This window comes from Rhyacophila brunnea, unplaced genomic scaffold (assembly GCF_057557595.1).
Source record: "Rhyacophila brunnea isolate RB1 unplaced genomic scaffold, BYU_Rbru_1.0 scaffold_19, whole genome shotgun sequence".
NCBI lineage: Eukaryota > Metazoa > Arthropoda > Insecta > Trichoptera > Rhyacophilidae > Rhyacophila > Rhyacophila brunnea.
Window position 1 is genome coordinate 35,479,727 of NW_028232848.1, and position 18,272 is coordinate 35,497,998.

At 38.8% G+C, this 18,272-nt stretch overlaps 1 protein-coding gene across 1 annotated transcript; it reads left to right on the forward strand.

Annotated features, from left to right (window-relative positions):
- Positions 1-812: 812 nt before the first annotated feature.
- On the forward strand, positions 813-6,712 carry LOC147072960 (protein CFDP2-like). Its single transcript, XM_085945895.1, has 2 exons — positions 813-932; positions 5,834-6,712. The coding sequence occupies exons 1-2, from the start codon at positions 813-815 to the stop codon at positions 6,710-6,712; spliced, it is 999 nt and encodes a 332-aa protein (XP_085802021.1).
- Positions 6,713-18,272: the final 11,560 nt, after the last annotated feature.

Genomic DNA, 18,272 nt, shown 5'->3' on the forward strand with positions numbered 1-18,272 from the left:
AAAATAATCTCGTAATAAATTATACTAATGGTAATAATAATAAGTAATAAATTATACTAATGGTAATGATAATAAGGCTTCAAAATTATATAAATAGATTATCTACAACGTTTAAGGAGTGTCCAGGATCATGGTTTGAAAATACAATAAAAACTCAATTTTGACCTTCGACGAGCATGTCCCCCCTTAATAAAGAACAAAATTTAAAATGTCCACATTATTCTTTTCAACTATGCATTCAAAATTAGAACAAGGGACAATGTTTTTTATCCTAGTTTATTCTATCTTTTATCCTATCTTTTTTATTCTGTCTGTTTTTCTAATAATTAAAATTAGTAGATTATATATAAATAAAAAATTCTCAGTCAAAAGTTATTCAAACATAATGGCAAAAAGGAAAAATATTGTGAAAAGGAAAACTATTGTAAAAAGAAAAAATCGACTTGCACGTAAGTGAACATTTCGATTATTTCATAGTGTAAAATTATACAAGAAATTTGAATTCATTTCATGATTTCAACAACATGAAGTCGGGGAATACTGTACTTTTGTCCTCTCATAATGTGGCTGAGGTACTGCAGTTTCCTGGTTTTGATACTATCACCGGCCTTCCGCGTGTGAAGCAGAGATAGCAGGCCGTGATAACGTCAAGGTCAAAGCGGGGGTGGGAGACAGAAACGCACGGGGTATTTTGTCAAGGCTGGTTTATTTTAAGTCGTTACATGTTATTGTCATGGCGGTCGGTCGGTAATTGGCGGGTTGCAAACGTGGCTTCTTTGCGTCCTAGCTGCTGATGCTTGGCATCCGAGGCGATGCTCGCTGTCCGATGGGAGATAGGATCGGGGCTTGTGGCTTGGCGTGCTGCCGATGTGGTCCTTTATTTCCTGGAGATGCTTGAGAAGTCTGCCGACGCGGTCCTTTTGGCGGGATATGTATCTTGGCTTCGCGTCAGAGGCGAGCAGAGACGATGCTCGCTGTCCGGCGGCCAATCGAAGAAGAACCTTTTCGCGCGTGTTCAACCGTCAGATTCGGCGTCATCCCGCTCTCGGTCGGAGACCTCCTTGTTTTACCGACAAATTAACCGGTGGCGGCGCTATCGGTAGGCCGCGTCTGTTTTGGCGGGATTCTGACGAATTTGGATTTTTGATTTCGAGGCGGGCTCTGCTCGGCCGAGAACCGCGAAGAGTGGACGTAGGCTGTGGTGTTCTGGGAAAGTTGATGGTTCGGTCCGCCCTTTGAGGTAGTCTCCTGTGGGAGACTTTCATCTGGTATCAATACTATGCAGAACTTCTCGGTCCTTCGCCATTTGATTGAGAACTTCAACATTTGTCACCCGGTCAGTCCAAGGAATTTTGAGGATGCGTCTATACAGCTACATTTCGAAAGCTTCAAGTCTCCGTGACATCTCTTGGTTTAGCGTCCATACCATACAATAGAAAAGAATTGAGAGAACATAACAACGTACCATACGCAGTCTCAGATCTCAATTCTAGTTTTTATTTCCTGATACTGGTCCCATTTCTCATTGACTCATGTACCTAAATATTTATAATGGGTCACACGTTTGATTGGTTCACTGTTAATGATAAAATTTGTGTTGGCGTCTGGTGTCGCTATTTTTGAGACTAGTAGATAATAGTTTTGTTTTCTTGAGGTTCATTTTTAAACCATAAGAATTACTGACTTCATTAATCCTTTCTACCCGTTGATGTAAACTCTTTAAGCTATCAGCAATCAGCACAGTATCATCGGCATATCGTATATTGTTAATATGTTTCCCATTAACCAAAATACCCACTGATTCACCTTGTAAGGCTTCCTTGAAAATAGTTTCTGAGTATGTGTTAAATAGCAGAGGTGACAATATACACCCCTGTCTTACACTGCGACGAATTTTACCTCCACTGATTTCGTTTTCGATCTTAATATTTGCTGTTTATTTCCAATATAAGTTAGCTCATCAAACTTATTGTTCTAAACTCGCTGCTCTCCTTTGCATTCGCCTTTTTTGGTAGAGTGATGAATATCAATTTCAACCAATCATCGGGAATTATGCCCGTTTCGTAAATTTTATTAAACAAATAAACGAGAATTTCAAATTTATCATCTCATAATTTTATCATTTCGTTGTAAATATTATCAGGGCCGACAGCTTTACCATTTTTAGAATTTCGTATTGCTTTTATTATTTCTGCCCTATTTATACCTGGGGCTTGTTCAGGTTCATCAAAAGTATAGCCAATAGGTCTTCTATCATCAGCAAACAGATTTTTGATATATCTATGTCTTCCAATGAATCTGCTTCTTTTCTATATCTAATATAATACGCCCATCTTTGTCGTTCAAGATAGTTGATGAGGTTCCTCTCGTAACTCCCAATGTTTCCTTTATATTCTTGTGCATATACAAGGAATCTTATGTTCTTTGGAGATTTTCAATTTCTTTGCATTGATTGGACATCCAGTCTTCTTAAGCTGTACGAATATTTCTTTTTATGGTGTTATGAATTCTCCCATATTGAGTTTCTTTTTATTTTTCCATTTTCTTCTTTCGTCCATTAAAGACAGAATCTCATCTATCATCCATTTTTGCTTCTTAGCTGTTTATATTCTAATTGGTTATTAGATATGGAGGAGAACGCATCTTTTATCCTGTCCCATTTGTCTGTTATGTTAGAGCAGGGGTTCCCAACCCCGTTCCCGCGGAACGATTCGTATGTGCCCGCCACTATTCGACAGAGACAGAATTTTCACGCTAGCCTGACACACGCAGAAAACCCGAAGTGAACGAACACCACGAACTGAGCCGATGAACGCCGAAGCACGTGACAGTAGTCACATGCTCGTACCGCCCCGATTGCTTCGGCGATCATCGGCTCAGTTCGGGTTTTCGGCGTGTACAAGGATGGATGTGCAAATAGCATTTCCCGCCTGGAACCACGTTGTTGTCATTGTGATTGCGATTGCTGCCCCGTTCGGGTCATGGAAAAATTGAATTCTTTAAATTTGGAGTTGCAGGGGAAAGACAAAAACATAACTGAAATGATAAGCTCTGTAAAGTCATTTAAAGCTAAATTGGATTTGTTGATATCACATCTGCAGATCAATTCTCTCGTGCATTTCCCACATATGAATAAAATGCTAGGTAACAATGAATTAAACGGGTCATTATTTATTAAGCATCTTCAAGTGTTAAAAAAATAATTTGAAGAGAGATTTTTGCAGTTTACAGATATCGAGCCAATTGTTTCCTTCTGTATCAATCCTTTTACTTGCCAAATAAATGTAATGGAAATGGCCGCATGTATTGCAGATTTTGTTCAAGGTAAGACAGAAGAACTAGAGTTAGAAATTTTGCATAAATCCTAAAAGACAGAGAAAAGTTCCCATTTTTGAAAAAAGCGGCATATAAAATTGAATCATTTTTCGGTTCGACATATTTATGCGAATCATTGTTTTCAAACATGAACTTAATAAAATCAAGATATAGATCTCGACTCACCGATGAGCATCTTTATGATTGTTTGCTAACAGGATTATCGTCATACTCTCCTAATTATGAGGCACTGGCCAATGATATGCAATGCCAAAGATCACATTGACATATTGATATTCTATTTTTTTATAAAATGTTTTCTTTGTATTTGTGTTTTTTGTTTACTTTGCTTACGTTTTGTAAATACATTTCTCGGTGTGTATGCAATTTGAATAATATTTTTACTATTTTGAAACATTTTTTTTGTTATTTATTAATAAATTATGAATATAAGAAAATAAATTATGGGAAAATGAGAAGTTATGGAAGGAGTTTGTCGATTAAAAATAGGTGGTGCCCGCCACCCTACCGATATTTTAGAATGTGCTCTAGAGTACAAAAGGGTTGGGAACCCCTGTGTTAGAGGATGTATTGTACGACAATATCTTCTTGGCTACGTGAAGGAAGGCGCTGTTGTCGACTAAATGGGAGGAGCTTGTTAGTTTATAATGGAAGTGCGGTTAAAAATGGGAGGAGCATGTTAGTTCACAGTTTTAACACGTAGCCAAGAAGATATTGTCATAGAGTAATGACTGAAGTTTTTATTTGTTCTATTTCTGTGTTCAGTGCATTTTTCACTTGTTTGACATCAGGATCTTTCAGTTGATTAATGTCAACATGTTGGGTTGCGCGTGGTTCCCTTAGTAACCAAGATGCCGTTGTCAGTTTTAAATCTGCCGTTTCCCTTCCAATTCACTTCGCTGATGCCAAGAATATCTGATTTTAACCTATTAATTTCCATTCCAGGTCGCAATCTTCATAGCCGGCCCGGGGATTCTTAGCACCCTCTGACCATTAAGGCCTGCCGGGTTTATTAAATGTGTATTAAAAAGTTTATTAAATTTAATATTAACACTTGTAGGAAAAAATGAACCCTCTTACCTGGATATACTCCCTAATGAGATCCTGCATATGGTGGTAGAGAAGCTCCCATATCAACGTAGGTAACGTGACAAAGCGTTTCGGAGCAGTGGGGCGGCGAATTTTGAGCAAAGCAAGCTCTGCTATTTACCAGAAAGCCTCTGAAAGGGGTGATCGAAGAGGACACAATTCGTCGGTGTTTTGTAAAAAGGGCGAATCAACATTTTGGCGAAATCGAGATTTTAATGAAAATACAATATGTACCCCACTAGCTTTGTTGTGTAAAATTGGCGAATTTTTATCTCTACAGGAAAGTACTTAAAAACGATAATCGACTAAAATTAAATTAATTAAAATTACGAAATATAAAGCAAATGTGACATATTAGGCCTTTTAAAATAGTATATAATAATACCTATTATAATGACAGTATTCTTTCTAAGCTTTATTATAAACTTGTTAAATATGTATAATCATCTACAGGTAAAAAACAAATAAATGTCAAAAGTTAAAAACCCTCCTCCTGTAAAGTAGCATTTTGGTTAATTCGCCCTTTTTACAAAACAACGACGAGTCATCTGCATGACTGCTTTAAATATCTTCGATGTGTGCTGCCCAAAACGCAGTCCCGTCTATCGAGTTTTGGATGCGTGCGACGCAATCAATGGTTTTAATTTTTTCACTATAATTTTAGATACGTCTTTATTTATTGTTCAATCCTGTTTGTTACAAAGAAATTATTCAGATTATTTTAGTATGTTTGACGTAAGAAGGTATTTATTTATTTTGTATATTGAATTTATATGCTAATTTGGAAATAGTTATGGGCCATTCTACATGAGCAGGCGAAACGCTGCGCGTAATGCCGGGTCCAGACTACGTGCACTTCAACCCATATAACACCAACTATATTGTGCGGGTGTGCTTCTATTTGAAATGCTGAGTATGTCGACTATCCATGATAGCTCTGCCAACAAATCCTACCCGCGGTCCCTAGGCAATGCAGCATGCTGTAGCAGATAGAGCAGGGTGCAAGGCGAATCACCAGCACCTAAAAACTGGTACATTCTGGCTACGGGAAGGAAAACCCCTACAGAAAACCAGGGCATGTTCACGGGCCCTAAGGTGGCAGCCCCACCAGTGAACTCGGGTGCTGTGGGATGAACACCTGCACACCCTAAAACAACAGATTAATCCAAGCACAGGGAAGCCTCGGACCCCCGTTTCCATCTTGACGACCTCGCCTGAATTCGCTAAACGATTTTGTTTTGGAACCTACAATACTGTATTCTAAATGTCCCTGGAAAGGCCGAGCATCTTATAGAAACACTCTCTCAATACAAGTTAGATGTTCTCGGGATCGAGTCACTGGCAATGGCGAGAAGTTTATTCGTGGGTTTCGTCTATTGTACTCCGGACACACCACATTGCGACGTAGTGGAGTTGGATTGCTATATCCAAGGAAGCTTGCAAGTCCCTCACTACAAAGCAACCTAACTCCAAACGTCTACTCCGTGCTACTTTCAAGACCAAGTCGGGCTCCATAACTTTTCTACAGTGCTATGCTCCCACAGAGGCTGCTAGCGATGCAGATAAGGATACATTCTACAAAAGTCTGGCGGAAGCCGCTGGAAATATCCCCAGCTGTGATCACGCAGTTATCCTTGGTGATCTAAATGCCAAAGTAGGATCTGATCCCTCGCGTGGACCCTTTGTGCTGGGAAAACATGGCCTTGGCCAAATGAACGATAATGGTTCCCGTCTGGTAGATTTTGCCTCCATAAATGGTCTTGTGATTGGTGGTAGTCTTTTCCCTCATAAAACCATCCACAAATATACATGGACATCGCCAGATGGTAATACAAGAAATCGGCATGCACTGCTAGATGTGCGGACATATAGAGGTGCAGATATCCACAGTGACCACGAACTCTTGGTGGGGAAATCTCGTATAGACCTTAAACGAGTCCCAAAACCCAAAAGCACGGTCAGACTCGATGTGGAAAAACTGAAAAGTACCCGTGTGCGTGCAACCTATGAGCTGGAGCTGCAGAAGCGCTTATATGATGCTAGGACTCTTTTTGGTACGTCTTCCATTGACTCGGATCCCTTGGAAGGAAAATGGATATTATTCCGGGATGCTATAATGAGCTCCGCAACTACTGCTTTAGGAGAGCGGCATACGCACAGGCCGGACTGGATGTCACCTCATACATGGGAGATGATTGAGAAGAGGAAGCTCCTGAAAGAATTACGGGACAATGGTACATACCACCCACAGCGCAGCGCGGAATACCAGACAATGGACGTGTGGTAAAGCGTTCTGCCCGCCGCGATAAGCGCCGACGCCTGGATGACCTCATTCGGGATGTGGAAAATAATCCAAGTGCTCTCTTCTGCATCACCAGAGCAATTTGCAGTAGGAAACGTCCAGTGGTCACTGCATTACGCAACTCTTGATGGAGTGACAGTCACTGAACCTGCAAAGGTCCAGGATCTATGGCGCCAACATTTCAGTGATGTCCTGAATCGCCCACCTCCATTGCATCCCTTCGATATTCCGTTGGAGATCACCACCCTCGGAATCACTACTGCATCGGGATTCTGCGAAGATCCTCCAACAACTGCTGAAGTTAAAGAGGCAGCCAAAAGACTGAAGCGCAGGAAAGCTCCTGGAGATGATGGCATCCATGCAGAATTTGTGCCCCAGAGCCTGGAGGGATGGTACCGTTGTTACTCTGCACAAAAAGGGTAAACCACAAGACTGTAATAATTACAGAGGAATCACTCTCATCAGCGTTCCCGGGAAGGTGTTGGCGCAGATTCTCCTGTACAGGATTAGAAGTCCCAAGCTGGAGGTTTTGCGTGCGCAGTAGAGTGAATTTGTCCCGGGGAAGTCCTGCTCGGAGCATATTTCAACTCTCCGATGCCTCCTGCAACAGTACCAAGAGATGAATATACCTGTCGTCTACTGCTTCATGGACTATGAAAAGGCATTTGACAGTCCTCATCGTGAATCTCTGTGACAAATTCTGCTAGGCTATGGTGTCCCACGGAAACTGGTCGCCGTGATAAGTGCTCTCTACACCAATACAGAGTGTCGCGTGAGAGCATCCGGAACATCCTCTGACCTCTTTCAAATCACGTCAGGAGTCAAGCAAGGATGTGTACTTGCGCCCTTTCTTTTTATCATCATGATGGATTTCATAATGCGTGAGACGGTTTGCCCCGACAGTGAGATACGCCTACATCATGATGACACAACCGATCTATGCGAAGAAAGACTGTGTGACTTGGAGTATGCAGATGACGCAGTCGTGTTTGACTCGACGATCGAACGGTTGGAGGTAACCGTGAACAGGCTCGCCGCGAACTCGAAACGTGTGGGTCTTCATGTGAATGCGGCTAAGACCAAATCCATGTGCAGTGCTGCATGCATCGACGCCGACACTCCTCTGCGGGTTTCCGGTCTGCCCGTCGAGCTGGTGTCCAGGTTCAAATACTTGGGTGCCACGGTTGCCGATGATGGTGGTATTTCTAGTGAGCTTGGAATCCGCATTGGTGTGGTGGGCTCTGCGTTCAACGTTCGAGTCGCATGGAGGTCAATGGCTGTATTCTGTGAGGACCAAATGTTGTTTGTTTAACGCGTCCGTGCTACCTGTGCTCCTGTATGGCTGTGAGACATGGCATCTTACTAAGCTTAAAGAGTCTCGGCTTTTGAGCTTTGAGAATCGATGTCTCCGCCGAATCTTAGGGGTACATTGGTACGACCGCGTTACAAACACCCGAGTTCGTGAGCAGACACAACAGCCTTCGGTGATTGAAGTTATCACGAAGAGACGCTTTACGTGGCTGGGACACGTATTCCGGATGCCGCCAAAGAGTGCGGCACTTCGTACCCTTGTGGCACAGCCTCAAGGGTTCCGTCGACGTGGCCGGCCCTCCCTCACCCTGCAGCGACCTACGTGCTGCAGGTTTGACATGGCGGGAGGCGTAGGAGTTGGCGATGGACCGAGGGAAGTGGCGCCAACTTGTGCTTGCCCTATGCCCCAATGTTGGGACGTGACAGGGTGGAAGAAGAAGAAGATATATATGACAAATAATTGTAAATTAGGTGCGATGTTAGAAAAGTTGTTCGGGACATGACATTTGAAAGAAAGAAATAGTATTAAAACACTATTAAAAAAACAAAGAAATAGATAGGTACAGTATTAGAAAAACAGTGAAGACAAAAATTATTAAGTATGGAAGTACGCTATATTTTAAGAATTGATAAAACAATGTGCACTTATCCTCATTTACAGTTATGTACCATGTTGTATTTATTATAAAAGCCTTTTAATTAAATACCTTGTCAGCGACAGCGTCTGTCCAGGTTCTACATTGGTTGACGCTGTTGTATTTCTTCGTCGATACCATCATTAATTTATTAACCAGTAAGTACCCCAGCTTTGTTAGCCTAAACATATAAGAAAATGTTGACAATAATTTATGGTGTATTATAAAAATATATACATGTCAATACATATTAATAACTACGTTATCTGTAGTGTTTCAAATCCCACCTAGATATGGTTACCAACTTTGTAACTAAAATCAAGGTAGATGACACCAACGTATTACCAACACGATTGATTTTGTTAGGGGTAGTCTATTTTTTGGATATGTGATGCCTACCTCGCACTTACTAATATATTTTTTATTCAATATTGATACGTTTTCTATCGATACGACTGTCGTAGGTTTTAGGACAAGATTTAAGAAGTTAGTTCGTATCCACAGAACAGATTAATAAATATAATTCAGATAGGATATACCCCAATAAACTGCATTTTGGAGCAGGGTTTTATATGTGTGAGTTACCTACACACATTATAGACATGCCATAGTGTGTGTTGCAACCTTCAAATACGCCAATATTAAATGAGCGTCAGTGCATAAACCGAGAGCAGTCGTCAGAACCAGAGCGTTGGAGCGGGCCCCTTTTTTGAGTTGCTCCGCTCCGGGACCTAATAGGTACTTGCTCCGGCTAAGTATTATATGTATACAAATGTTAAAAAAATAAGTAGTTTTAAAATAATCGTAATTTTCATTATTAATTCGATTAAACAAAATTCTCGGCAGCAAATCGACTCTCATTATTTGCCTCTTCTGTCAAAAATATGAGGTTATTTATCACTCGGCAGTGTTGCCATATTTCAAATAATTCCAGTGTTGCAAAGAGTCAAAATATACTATTTTCATTGGATTTTAGGACAAAAATTTAATAAGCAATAAAAAAAATCCGGAGCGGTGGAGCACTACAAATGTTCGGTGCTCCTGCTCCGAGCTCCGCTCCAGCGCTCTCGTCAGAACGAAAGACAAGCTTAGAATGACGTATTCTTGACACATGTTTAAGTTTATATAGTATTCTTCCACACTCGAGATCAGTTGTCTGCAGTGACGTCCCGTGGGGGTAGGCAGATTGAGCGTCGCTTGGGGGCGGCAGTTACTCGAAGGGCGGAAATCAAGGAGAATATTTTGGTATATCGCTCATGAGAAAGCAATACCTCTTATGCCACATGACACTTTTTGTGGATGAGATAAAAAAAATATCTATATTATTCTCTATGATTCCATCAAATCTATCACGTATTTTTCGTATTCTACTATTAATCTTAATAGTGATAAACAAAAAATGAAGAATTTTTATGCCTTGATAGTGACTAGAAAGAGTTTTCTTCATCTCGTGCTTTGTGGCATACGAGGTATTGTTTTCTCATAAGCGATATATAAAAATAGCTACCTAAACTGAGTACTAAAAAACGAAAATATCTTTCATTTAAAAAAATCAGCTCACTGGTTGTAAACAAAATGCATTAATAAAAAAAACGTTTAACAGGGCTGTATTTTTTTTGTCGGGTTCATGATGTCTAGTTTACTTCTGTTTCCCTTCGACTTCCTTGGTGACCAGAAACGACACGAACACGGATGATAAAAAATATTGTAAGTATACGAAAATGGGGCGGCATTTTGTCTAGGGACGTCACTGACTGAATGTCATAATATGTACCTATCACATACTTTACAAGTGTCTATAGCAGCGATACTCAACCTGCGGCCCTTTAAGCTTTTATGTGCGGCCCGAAACACATTTATTATCAGGAACATGATTTGTAATTTTGAAATAAACGGTTGGATACACATTACTTTTGTTTATAATTTTTAAAATCTCAAAAATGTTTTGTAAAAAAGGGGGGGTTTCATGATTTTTTTCGTCACACCAGTACTGATGCGGCCCGCGTTACTTTACAAATATATGTATTTGGCCCGAAGAAAAAAAAGGTTGAGTATCATTGGTTTATAGGTACTAGGACTTTTAAATTTGTAGCCTAGTTCACGAAAAATTGAAGCATACCTATTGAGAAAGGAGGGAGACTCGGGTGGTCAAAATGAAACGCTCGATCGTCTCAACAGAGATCCATTTAATGCGGTAGACGACAGAAATATTGGGTTACAATCTTATTTATTACAAATACAGGTTTGGTCATAAAGTTACATAAAACAAGAACATTCGATCAATTATTATATTAGGAATTTACATCGCCAAGCGTAGTGACCTGAAGGGGTTAATCCATCATGCAGGTACAGCACACATTATATTGCCGTAGAAACGCGTCAAAATCACAAGTGTCAAATCGAAAATCTTACTATTATAAAGAAAAATTACATACTAATTTAATCCTATATAATGCGAACAATATAGGGCTTTGTTTGGGAGTACTGGGCCAAAGGCGCCCAGTGTGACAACCGCTGGTTGAAGCTTTATAGATTTAGCTACCCAAAGCCACTCCACAATCCTCGAATTAAGTCCTTTGCAGGGAGGGGTACGTCTGCGGGTTTTCTAACTCAATTATTTTATTTAATTAAGGTGACGCATCAGTGAAACGCCAAATAATTTTCAACTGTACGGGCGACGAAATTTTGGACTCGCTGCCATTCACTGAGAGAATATTGACCCAGGAACACGTCACTTTGCTGCGTGATGGCGACGGGTCAATTAATTCTAAAATCGTGTAAAGATGACTAAAAACGTTACACATTTACTTTAAAAAGAAAACATGTCAATGAATATATTATTATTGTTACTAATAGAACAATAAACAGAACATAGAATAGACGTATGTTGGATTTATATGACAATTAATATTTCGTTTGACAGGCGTCATTTTCACCCGCCACCCGCAATCCGCGCATCGCCTAGCGACGATCTTTTTAGACCGTGCCTCAACTAATGCATGGCCTTAAGTACATTTTTCCTCGTGTTCTATGGACTGAACACAGATGGCAATAGCAAAAAAAAGAAGAAATTATAGTTATTTAATTTACATTCGAGGATTGTGGACCGTCAAAAGCTGGCTAGTCAGACGGGTGCAGTTGTGTTGATGATTAGACCAACCGAAGACAAAGAAAGCCCTATATATACGTATATTTGGTGAGATGTGGCACCACAAAGCTCTCCGATTATATGACAATCACGTCCGGTGAAATGCCCTTTCTGCGCGCGGGAAGAACGGTTTTGTCCCGCGGAAATTAACCCGGCGTAATTAATTTATTTGGTAGGATTAATTTGTCCGGGTGGAATAACGGAATGCGTAAACAAAACAATTTAAAAGAACTTAGGAAGGCCAAGCACAGAAATCGATATATCGACACAAAAAGGTTCGCGCGTCAGGTAACGTGCCTCTATCTGATTTTCACAGATGGCAGTGCAGGTTCAGGAAATCGATAAACGCCGTTCTTTTTAAACCAAGAAAAAGGACGAAATAGGAGAATTTAAGACGACAATCGACTACTTTACACCTCGCTTAACGTATATTGTGGTACCACATACCACACTACAAACCTCACAGGTCAATTAGACTTAATTCCTTAACATGTAAATGGCAATATTCGACTTAATAGCGCGGGAATTAAATTTAAACACAACCACGGAACAATCTAACACACACGTAAATGGGCAGTACAAAAACTTTTAAACATTAAAGGGATCCTATACGCTACGAAACAATTACACTATGACAATTAAAAATAATATCAATAACACCTAGAATTAATTTTTCACTGACAGGGCATGGCTTTAATATTATACAACCCCAAAGGGAGGCAAGCTCGAAATAAATTTGCGAAAAATTAGACACGAAATAAAAGAATAACAAAAGGGAAGACAAAAGTTATTAACAAACAAAGTTATACTTATAGTTATACTTATACAAATATTATATAGTTATAGTTATACAATATATAAGTTATACAAAGGAGAAATTAACAAAAAAAAAAAAAAATATTGATACAGGGTACTCAGGGTTTGGCGGCGTGCTGGTGGATGGCACCTTCGGATGAAGGTCCTGTGGAGACCCAGGTAGGGTCTTCAAGGCGTCGGAGGAGAAAAGAGGCCTCTTCGAGTTGCGCAAGCTTCTTTTAAAAGCTTCTTTGCGCCACCCGCGTGAAGGGGGCACTTCGGCGGCCGTCGTTAGTTCCGCTACCCGCCGCTGAGGTAGATCCCGGCCCTTTTTTACTATGTCACGGTATGTCGGCGGGATTTTTAAACTGGCCGAAGGCCTTACGGGATACCGTCCACCCCGCCCTCCTGGTTCTGGGGTTCTTGGCGATCGCCTTCCTTCGCATAGGTGTAGAACGTCCCATCCGTTCGGCGATGCCTCGCGCAGGTGACCAAGTTTGCCGCTACTTGCGGCGAGATGTCGCTAGGATGCCCGTTTTTGATATCCGATAGCTGCGGCGGGAAAAGTTCGATCTTTTGAAGATACCGACCTAACCACTATTGCCGACTAAGGCTGCGCGCAGACGGCAAAGCGAAGTTTCGGATTCATCCGCCAAACGTCGTTTACGGGTCGAATGCGTTTTGTTTGCGTTTCGTTTACGGCGATATATCGACGATGCTGTCCAAACATCTGGATAGAGAAAACACAGTTTTCAAGGAGATTCATAAACGCCTTTTTTTGAAACTGCACCCTGCTGCGAGAGTATTTATCTCTCATTACAGTGGTGTACAAGGGTAAATAAATCAATATAAAATCAGTACATAATATTGCATTATACCTACATTTATTTTCCCACTATTGCTTCTTTTGGAGCTGGACTGCTTTATATCGATAGCGTTTTGAAAATTACCTTTTATTGTGCCTATTATGTATCATCATAAACTTTGTCTGATCAATACTATCGACCGAGGGTTCTTGATGGAGTTTGAATTTAAATTCTAATTGATTTAGGTTTTGTACTATTATTATTTATTAATACAATAAAAAAAAAGATTATAAGTTAATACACGAAGAAAGGGTAAAAACCTTATTACCTAGATACCCACTAAGTAAAGGATGAAGTATAAAAACATAATATTGTGAATAATTTGAATACTTGCATTGTTTCTAAAAACTTGTTGTAAATACTATTAATACATTCGGTAGGTAAGCAGTTTTACAAAATAAAATAAAAAGTTTTGACACAGCACAGCTATGAGAAGAAGTATTTCATCAGAAGAAAGGCTCGCCATAACTAGAAGGTAAACTAAACTAAACTAAAAAATATACATATACCTATACAAGTACATAGGCACATACATATCAATAGTAGTAGGTAGGTATTCATTATTCTCACTACAATATATTATTATTGGTACCCGTTTACATTTTAGTGTATATATATATATATATATATATATATATATATAGATCATCTAGATGAACAGATTTTAAGGGAGATATTTCAAATGTTTATTTATAATTTATTTTTTAAATATTGATTTGATAAAAGATACAATAGGTATAATAATATAATACATTGTTCTGACAAATTATATACAAAACATCTATAAAATATTTTAATTAAATTATATCTGTTTTTTTCCCCATTGCATAAACGCCACTGTGAAATTCTTGATGACACTAATTATTAAGAAAGAAGGATTTTTTCAAATTTTTCGGACTAAAGTAATAAATTATGTCATACAATATGTGCCTTATTGTGTTCTGCAAACTGATAGTAGTAGTCTTTGTTTTCACCCCTAGTGTTATTATGGAAGAATTTATTTATTGCACTATCCGAAGAATTTAAAAAAAACCTTTTTTTGTCTCAGAGGCCAGTGGCGAACTAAGATGTTAACATTACCTACATATTATTAAGTATTTCTTTTTTACCGTTTTACCTAGATATTTTCATAGTGTAGAAATTATTTCAAATGACTTTCATGCGGATTTTTGTTAGCTATATGCAAATGCAGACATAGTCCAAATAAGCATTAAGCATTCAAGTGAATCTTTCTGGTTGCAAACAATTCATCATGATTGGGTTTTATTTGTACACTGCCCAGACACGTGGTATGACTTAGATGGTAACCGGACAAAACAGGACATGACAAAACAGAACATGACAAAATAGAACATGACAAAACAGAACATGACAAAACAAAACAATAACAATACAGAACATGATAAAACAGAACAGCCAGGTTTTTTCCGGGTGTTCTGTTTTGTCACATATTATAAATAAACATTTGAAATATCTCCCTTAAAATCTGTTCATCTAGATGATATATATATATATATATATATATATATATATATATATATATATATACACTAAAATGTAAACGGGTACCAATAATAATATATTGTAGTGAGAATAATGAATACCTACCTACTACTATTGATATGTATGTGCCTATGTACTTGTATAGGTATATGTATATTTTTTAGTTTAGTTTAGTTTACCTTCTAGTTATGGCGAGCCTTTCTTCTGATGAAATACTTCTTCTCATAGCTGTGCTGTGTCAAAACTTTTTATTTTATTTTGTAAAACTGCTTACCTACCGAATGTATTAATAGTATTTACAACAAGTTTTTAGAAACAATGCAAGTATTCAAATTATTCACAATATTATGTTTTTACACTTCATCCTTTACTTAGTGGGTATCTAGGTAATAAGGTTTTTACCCTTTCTTCGTGTATTAACTTATAATCTTTTTTTTTATTGTATTAATAAATAATAATAGTACAAAACCTAAATCAATTAGAATTTAAATTCAAACTCCATCAAGTACCCTCGGTCGATAGTATTGATCAGACAAAGTTTATGATGATACATAATAGGCACAATAAAAGGTAATTTTCAAAACGCTATCGATATAAAACAGTCCAGCTCCAAAAGAAGCAATAGTGGGAAAATAAATGTAGGTATAATGCAATATTATGTACTGATTTTATATTGATTTATTTACCCTTGTACACCACTGTAATGAGAGATAAATACTCTCGCAGCAGGGTGCAGTTTCAAAAAAAGGCGTTTATGAATCTCCTTGAAAACTGTGTTTTCTCTGTCCAGATGTTTGGACAGCATCGTCGATATATCGCCGTAAACGAAACGCAAACAAAACGCATTCGACCCGTAAACGACGTTTGGCGGATGAATCCGAAACTTCGCTTTGCCGTGTGCGCGCAGCCTTATCTGAACATCAGTCATTTACAATTTTAAGTCAGCTGGAGTGGATATTCGAGCGTTAATGTCTATTTCCCGGGATTTGAGAGCGTCAGGTTTTGCGCCGTTACGTACGTCGATTTTTGCATCGGATGCCTTATTATCCATTTGCTCTGTGTAAGACAGCAGGTACTATGTATGGTAAGGGTCGCATTGCTGACCTTGGAACGTCCGCGATCCGCCGCTTTCTTAAAAGAACCGTTATCCCTTCGCCCTGTCCAGTGCAGGGATAGACAACCTTAGCGCGACGGGGGTCGCACGTATTGATTTGGTGACACTATTAAGAATATGTAAAAGGTTTTTTCTGTTGAGAAACATCTTCTTGCAAACTTTTACTGAATTTACTTTATAAACAGCTGTAATCATGCGATCTTTTGCTTGACAACTTTTGCCTTTTCCTTTTTTCTCTAATACTTTGTCATCAATGGTTAATGTTGTCTGCGAGGAATTGGTCAGCCGTGTCTTCACTATTCATTTCCACAATTTTTGCAAACATAAACATATCCTTCTGATTTTTTTCACTAAGGATGCCAAAACATTTATTACGGCAAGACGACTGTAATAGGATAAACTGCTTTTCAGGTTTAGCCACAACACCACGAGTTTTATACTCTTTGCCGCTTTGCGAAATAGTATCTGCCAAAACACTAACCATCATGGCCCCCACATCCCGAAGCGGGCCCCCAGGATAGGATCTTTGGCGAGCCCCCCTACCTATCGCTAAAGTATGCAGTTGCATATTCCAAATGGTGTATGTTTAACGATTTTTTGCATTTTGAACACATTTTATGTTGTTATGCACAATTATGGACTAGTTGTCGAATATCGATAATAATAAAAAATTCCATCGCAGAAACAAATGTTATTAAATGTTAGTGTGTTTGAAGTGAAATAGCGCCACAGGCGACATTTTCTTGCTATTAGTGCAATTTTGTGATGTGTGTTTATCTCACTTAGCTGGCCCCCCCTTAAGCCCGGGCCCCCAGGCTAGGGCCCTGTCAGCCTACCCCGTATGGGGGCCATGGTAACCAAATCTTGTTTTGGCAAATATAATACATTGATTATATTCATGTAAATCGTGTACAGATGACTAAAAAACGTTACCCATTTACTTGAAAAAGAAAATATGTCAATGAATATATTATTATTATTACTAATAGAACAATAAACAAAACATTAAATGTAGGCATGTTGACTGTTTATGAGAAATTATGTTTTGTTCTGCACGCGTCGTTTGCACAATCATCGCGTCGCGTCACGTCTGCTTCTGCGGCTTCTGCCAAATAGCCAAAGATTCTAATCATTACCTATTTATTTTGGAAAAAATGGCCATGGCAACAATATTATGCGCGAAGGTTTTAAGCTCTGCGATGGTAGTCCTACTATATTTCATACAATTCGAGATAACTATGTTAATATTTTCAGAAAATTAACGGGCGCTTCGGTTCTTAAAATTTTCCATTTCGACTGCTGGCTTAGACCCACCGCCCACCTGAACTAAAAGTAGTAGATTATGAATAATATTGTTTATTTCACGTTGTTAAATAAATCTACACAAAATTGTTCTGATTTATGATACGGTACAAATTATATAATTATGTACCTACCTACTTTTGTATTGTTTAATAATTATGTAAGTTCAATACGTTAGCAGTTGCGTTTTGCATTGTAATCAAGGTTAAATAAAAATCAAGTGTTTTCGATGTATTTTGATAATGTGTTGGGGAGCGGTTTCTTTGTGTTGGTGTGGGCGGGAATGTTTTTGATTGGCCGCCCATTCAGTTGTTCGCCGCCTATAGAAGTGCGCCGCCCGCATGTCATCAAACGATGGGAGTTATCTGTTGAGCGCTTTTGCGCACAGCTGTTTCGCGTTGTTCTCGGGAACGATCTTGCGGTGTTCTACATCTATCTACATTACTCCACCGTGGGTTGTTTCCAATGACATATTAATTAATGTCATTGGTTGTTTCCTACAAATACGTCAATCTAAATCTTCAATAGCTTATCCAGTGACGTCCCTAGACAAAATGCCGCCCCTAGGCAGCGTCAAAATGCCGCCCCATTTTTTTTATATCTAAGATATGTGTTGTATCGATGCATTAATAACAAAATATATACCACTAAAACATACAAAATTAAATTTAGATATTAAAAGCGAATAAACATAATATTAGTTAGACACTTACCCAAATCACCTGTCTGTCGAGTCTGAGATTCTATTTGTTGATATGTCTGACAAATTTGGTTTGCAGAGTACCATTTAGTAATAATACGCAGATGTATTATTTTCACACTATTTTTCTATGCTATTATCGTACAACATGTAAACAAAATCATTTTCCTT

Bases quoted from the DNA above. Each gene is read 5' to 3' on its own strand.
- LOC147072960 (XM_085945895.1), top strand. From the start codon at position 813: ATGCTCGCTGTCCGATGGGAGATAGGATCGGGGCTTGTGGCTTGGCGT. The intron at 933-5,833 runs GTATCTTGGCTT...ATTGCGACGTAG, and splicing joins CGGTCCTTTTGGCGGGATAT to TGGAGTTGGATTGCTATATC.